Genomic DNA, 6,000 nt, shown 5'->3' with positions numbered 1-6,000 from the left:
TTTCTCATGTCCCAATTTCCCCTTGAAAGAAAACCCTTTCTTCCCCACTGACATTCCTCCCTGTTAATGGAAAGCACACCAGTGGGCAAAGGTTAAGGCCATAGTCTGTTGGTTTGAGTACCTTTTATTGTTCCCTTTTATCACCTGCTGAGTCTGCGATTACAACACCAGCTCTTTAGATTCTCACACTGCTGGGTTGCAGGGAGGGTAGGGGCGAGGGGCGGAGGGAGTGGCAGCGCAGGGGCGGGACCGGCCGCACCAGTGTGCAGCCCTCGGGTAGGCAGGGGCAGCTCAGCTCTCAGCCAGACATGAAGATGTACAACTGGTGTCCCACTTGGCTCACCCTCGTCCTGGCAGCAACCGTGAGTATCCCAGGGCATGGGGGGGAGGGCTCCTTTGCCACACCTGTGCCCCCCACCCCCATCCATCCCACTCCCTCTCTTCGAAGGTTGATTAGGGAGTCACACTGTGTGAGGAAGTCACTGCCAGCAAAGATCTTAGTAATTATACTGCCGAGGAAGTTATCGGCACAGGATTTCTTCATCTGTTTGACCCTCCAGTCAACATTTGAAGCCCAGGCAACTGGGGACCCAGAAGTGTCAATCGCTAAAAGGGTGAAATTACATGCCGCAGTGCAGAAATTTCTAGTTTCAGGACTTCATCTGAGGTACTTTGCTTGTGTGAGGCTTCCTGTGCATACCTGAGGAAACCACACTAGAGAGTGTGCTGTTTTGACAGCGATCAGCGCAGTGATTGAATGGGCTGGTTGTTAACCCAGAAAGTGTAACAAAGGAGATGGGCAGGCAGAGTGGAGATGTTGGGGGTGGGGGGTGGGGGCAGATCGATGTCCTGAGTCCTAACGAAGGGTCTTGGCCCAAAGCATCGACTGTTTATTCATTTCCATACTGTAGGTGCTGGCTGACCTGCTGGGTTCCTCCAGCACTTTGTGTGTGTCACGGCAGATTAATTGTGCCCTGGTCAAAAGATATTTTAATCAGTGAAGCAGTACGGTAACAGGCCCTTCGGCCCAACCTTTCCATGCTGACCACATGCAATCTTTCTCTAAAGTAGTTTCAGTTGTTCTTCTTTCACCATCCGTTTCTGAGCTAGTCTTGTTTGCCCGTGTTTGCTCCATATCCTTCTAAACTAGGGGTTCTCAAACTGTTTTTATGCCATGGACCAATACCATTAAGCAAGGCGTCAGTGGACGCCAGGATGGAAACCCCTGCAAGTCTAAAGCTTTCCCATCCATGTATCTGTGTAGATGTTTTTAAACAATGCTATGGTTCTCATGCCTTCTGGCAGCTTATTCATACCATCCAATCACCCTCTGTGTGTGAGTAACTTCCCCCTCAGGTTGCTTTCAAATTTTCCTTCTCCCTTCGAGTATTAGACAAGAAATTAGAATGAAAATCAGGTTTTTTTAAATCACAGTATGTCATGAAATTTGTTGTTTTGTAGCAGCAGTACAGTGCAATGTAGTGTGGGCACGTGGCCAAGTGGTTAAGGCATTGGACTAGCGACCTGAAGGTCGTGAGTTCGAGCCCCAGCCGAGGGAACGTGTTGTGTCCTTGAGCAAGGCACTTAATCACACATTGCTCTGTGATGACACTGGTGCCAAGCTGAATGGGTCCTAATGCCCTTCCCTTGGACAACATTGATGTCGTGGAGAGGGGAGACTTGCAGCATGGGCAACTGCTGGTCTTCCATACAACCTTGCCCCGGCCTGCGCCCTGGAGAATGAAGACTTTGCAGGCGCAGATCCATGGTCTCGCAAGACTAACGGATGCCTTTTTTACAGCGCAATGTAAAACTATAAGTTACCATAGAAATATATAAAATATAAATAGTAATAAAAAGAGAACAAGAGATAGAGGTCCACAAGATAATAAGTGGATAAGACTTTTTCAAAGTTCAAAGCAAATTTATTATCAAAGTTTGATATATGTTACCATTTTACAACCCTGAGATTTTCTTGCAAGCATTCTCAATAAATCCATACTAGAATCAATGCAAGACCACATCGACTTGGGCCTTCAACCAGTGTGCAAAAGACAACAGACTGTGCAAATACAAAAAGAAAGAACTAATAATAATAATAATAATAATAATAATAATAATAATATCAGCAATAAATATTGAGAACATGAGATAAAGACTCACTGAAAGTGAGTCCAGAGGTTGTGGGAACAGTTCAGTGTCGGAGTCAGTGAAGTTGAATGAACTTATCCCCTCTGGTTCAACAGCCTGATAGTTGAGGGGTGGTAATTGTTCCTAAAACTGGTGGTGTGAGTCCTGAGGCACCTGGACTTCCTTCTTGATGGCAGCAGCGAGAAGAGAGCATGTCCTGGGTGGTGGGGGTCCCCGATGATGGACGCTGCTTTCCTGCGACAGTGTTTCAAGTCGATGTGCTCATGGTCTCGGGGCAGAAATGACGAAGGCAAGGAGGCATAACTTTCAGGTGATTAGTGGAAAGTGTAGGGGTGGGATGTCAGGGGAAGGTTGTTTTACAGAGAGAGCGGTGTGTGTAGGATGAGCCGATAGGGGCAGCTACATTAGGGACTTTTAAGAGACTCTTAGATAGGCACAGAGATGATAGAAAAATGGAGGGTTATGTGGGAGGGAAGACTTGGAGTAGGTTAAAGGGACGGCACAACATTAAGGGCTGAAGGGCCTGCGTGTGTTGTACTGTTCTATTTATTTATTTTCTAAAGTAGTGAAGTGTGTTCATGAGTTCATGGACCATTCGGAAATCTGATGGTGAAGGGGAAGAAGCTGTTTCTAAAATGCTGAATCTGCGTCTCGAGGCTCGCATACCCCAGAGTCCAGTCGCTAGGCTCTCGTACCTCAGTCTCCGCGTCGACAGGCTCCCGTACCTCAGAGCCCAGTCTCCAGGCTCCCGTACCTCAGAGTCCGCCTCCTCAGGCTCCCGTACCTCAGCGTCCGCGGCCCCCGGCTTCCGTACCTCAGAGTCCGCGTCCCCAGGCTCCCGTACCTCAGAGTCCGCCTCCTCAGGCTCCCGTACCTCAGAGTCCGCGTCCCCAGACTCCCGTACCTCAGAGTCCGCCTCCTCAGACTCCCGTACCTCAGAGTCCGCGTCCCCAGACTCCCGTACCTCAGAGTCCGCGTCCCCAGACTCCCGTACCTCAGAGTCCGCCTCCTCAGGCTCCCGTACCTCAGAGTCCGCGTCCCCAGGCTCCCGTACCTCAGAGTCCGCGTCCCCAGACTCCCGTACCTCAGAGTTCGCCTCTTCAGGCTCCCGTACCTCAGCGTCCGCGTCCCCAGACTCCCGTACCTCAGAGTCCGCGTCCCCAGACTCCCGTACCTCAGAGTCCGCGTCCCCAGACTCCCGTACCTCAGAGTCCGCCTCCTCAGGCTCCCGTACCTCAGAGTCCGCGTCCCCAGGCTCCCGTACCTCAGAGTCCGCGTCCCCAGACTCCCGTACCTCAGAGTTCGCCTCTTCAGGCTCCCGTACCTCAGCGTCCGCGTCCCCAGACTCCCGTACCTCAGAGTTCGCCTCTTCAGGCTCCCGTACCTCAGAGTCCGCGTCCCCAGGCTCCCGTACCTCAGAGTCCGCCTCCTCAGGCTCCCGTACCTCAGCGTCCGCGTCCCCAGGCTCCCGTACCTCAGAGTCCGCGTCCCCAGGCTCCCGTACCTCAGAGTCCGCGTCCCCAGACTCCCGTACCTCAGAGTTCGCCTCTTCAGGCTCCCGTACCTCAGAGTCCGCGTCCCCAGGCTCCCGTACCTCAGAGTCCGCCTCCTCAGGCTCCCGTACCTCAGCGTCCGCGTCCCCAGGCTCCCGTACCTCAGAGTCCAGTCTCTAGGCTCCCGTACCTCAGAGTCCGCGTCCCCAGGCTCCTGTACCTCAGAACCTGTGCCCCCAGTCTCCCGTACCCCAGAGTCCGCGTCCACAGGCTCCCGTACCTCAAAGTCCAGTCTCTAGGCTCCCGTACCTTCTCTTTGAAGGTTGCTATGAGAAGAGCTCATGCCGTAGGTGATGGGATTTCTTAATGATGGATGCTGTCTTTTCGAGGCATCTCATTTTGAAGATGTCCTCAATGTTGCGAGGTCAGTGCCCATGATGGAACTGGCTGAGGCTACAATCCTCTGTAGCTTTGACCGTGTCATTGGGACTATTATCCTTTTGATGCCTCTCCTGATGTTATAAACCTCCATAAGATCATCCCTCACCCTCCAAAACTCCAGGGAAAACAGTCTCAGCCCTACCTAGTCTCTTGCTGTACCTCAAGCCATGGCAACATCCTTGTGAATCTTTTCTGCACGTTTTTTCACCTTAACTATTTTTTTTCACATTTATTAGACCTTTTCACCTTAATTAGAATCAGAATCAGGTTTACTATCACTGACATACACTCAGTGGCCACTTTATTAGGTATGCTTGTGGTCTTCTACTGCTGTAGCCCATCCACGTCAGGGTTTGACATTTTGTGCATTCAGAGATGCTCTTCTGCACACCACTGTTGTAATGCGAGGTTATTTGAGTTATTGTCACCTTCCTGTCAGCTTGAACCAGTCTGGACATTCTCCTCTGACCTCTCATTAGCAAGGCATTTTTGCCTGCAGATCTGCCGCTCACTGGATGTTTTTTGATTTTCACGCCGTTCTCTGTAAACTCTGGAGACTGTCGTGAGTGAAAATCCCAGGAGATCTGCAGTTTCTGAAATACTTAAACCACCCCGTCTGGCACCAACAATCATGCCACGGTCAAAGCCACTTAGATCACATTCTCCCCATTTTGATGTTTGGTCTGAACAACAACTGAACCTCTTGACCATGTCAGCAAGCTTTTATGCATTGAGTTGCTGCCACATGATTGGCTCATTAGATATTTGCATTAACGAGCAGGTGTACTGGAGTATCTAATAAAGTGGCTACTGCGTGCATGACATAAAATTTGTTGTTTTGTGGAAGCAGTACAGTTCAACAGATAAACAGCTACTAATTGCAATAAGAAATATCTAAAACACTAAATTAAATTAGTGCTAAAAGAGAGCGAAAATAGTGAGGTAGTGATCATGGGTTCATTGTTCGCTCAGAAATCTGATGGCAAAGGGGAAGAAGCTGTTCCTAAAATGTTGAGTGTGTGTCTTCAGGCTCCTGTAGCTCCTTCCTGATGGTAGCAATGAGCTGAGGTCATGACCTGCGAAATGGGAGACCTGAATGATGGATGCCACCTTTCTGAGGCATTGTCTTTTGGAGATAATGACATCCTTCCAATGAATTTTAGGCTCCAGAGAACGCATTTCCAACAATACAACATTCCGTCCAAAGCTCTTCAGCGCGGGACACAAGTGTGGGCCAAACCAGAGGGCAGAGTCTCAGAATGCAAGGACGTCCCTTTAGAACAGAGATGTGGGGGAATTTCTTTAGCCAGAGGGTTGTGAACCTGTGGAATTCATAGACTCAGATGAATGTGGAGGTCAAGACATTGGGTATATTTGAAGTGGAGCTTCATATGTTCTTGATTAGTTAAGGTGTCAAAGGTTACAGGGAGAAGGCAGGAGAATGGGGTTGAGAGGGATAATACATCAGCCATGGCCATTCAGACTCAATGGTCCAAAGAGCTAATTCTGCTCCTATGTCTTATGCTCTAAAACATCTGAATAGGATAAGTGAGAGAGTTGGGTTTTACATGATGCTTATAAAGAGGAGAGACAGGTGACAAGGCCCTCCTAGCTGGGAGCAGTGACTGGATGAATTTCTAAAGTATTTTTATGATAGCTCTAGTTATTCTCTAGTGGTAGGTGGGTGGATTCCAAATCACAGAAGGTTCTGTTGGGAGTAGAGTTCATAAGTCATAGAGTCATGTAGCATGGGTTCATGGACTGTCCAGACATCTGGTGGTAGAGGAGAAGCTATGTTTCCTAGGACATTCAGCATAGGTCTTCAGTCTCCTGTGATGGTAGTAATGAGAAGTGGCATCTCCCAGACACTGAGGTTGTTAGTGATGGCTGCCACATTCCATTGGTTATTCATCTG

At 49.4% G+C, this 6,000-nt stretch overlaps 1 protein-coding gene across 2 annotated transcripts in view; it reads left to right on the top strand.

The window, feature by feature from the left end:
- The first annotated feature begins 256 nt into the window (after positions 1 to 256).
- ghrhrl (growth hormone releasing hormone receptor, like) overlaps positions 257 to 6,000 on the top strand; it is an 87,704-nt gene continuing 81,960 nt past the window's right edge. The window contains exon 1 of one of the 2 annotated variants that reach the window (XM_063044567.1): positions 257 to 362. In XM_063044567.1, coding sequence (XP_062900637.1) covers positions 309 to 362 — 54 coding nt within the window. In that variant the 5' untranslated portion in view covers positions 257 to 308. The remainder of the gene's footprint in view (positions 363 to 6,000) is intronic. The other variant, XM_063044568.1, reaches the window with a different exon arrangement.

Source organism: Mobula hypostoma, chromosome 3 (genome assembly GCF_963921235.1).
Source record: "Mobula hypostoma chromosome 3, sMobHyp1.1, whole genome shotgun sequence".
NCBI lineage: Eukaryota > Metazoa > Chordata > Chondrichthyes > Myliobatiformes > Myliobatidae > Mobula > Mobula hypostoma.
This window is presented reverse-complemented; position numbering and strand designations above follow the sequence as displayed.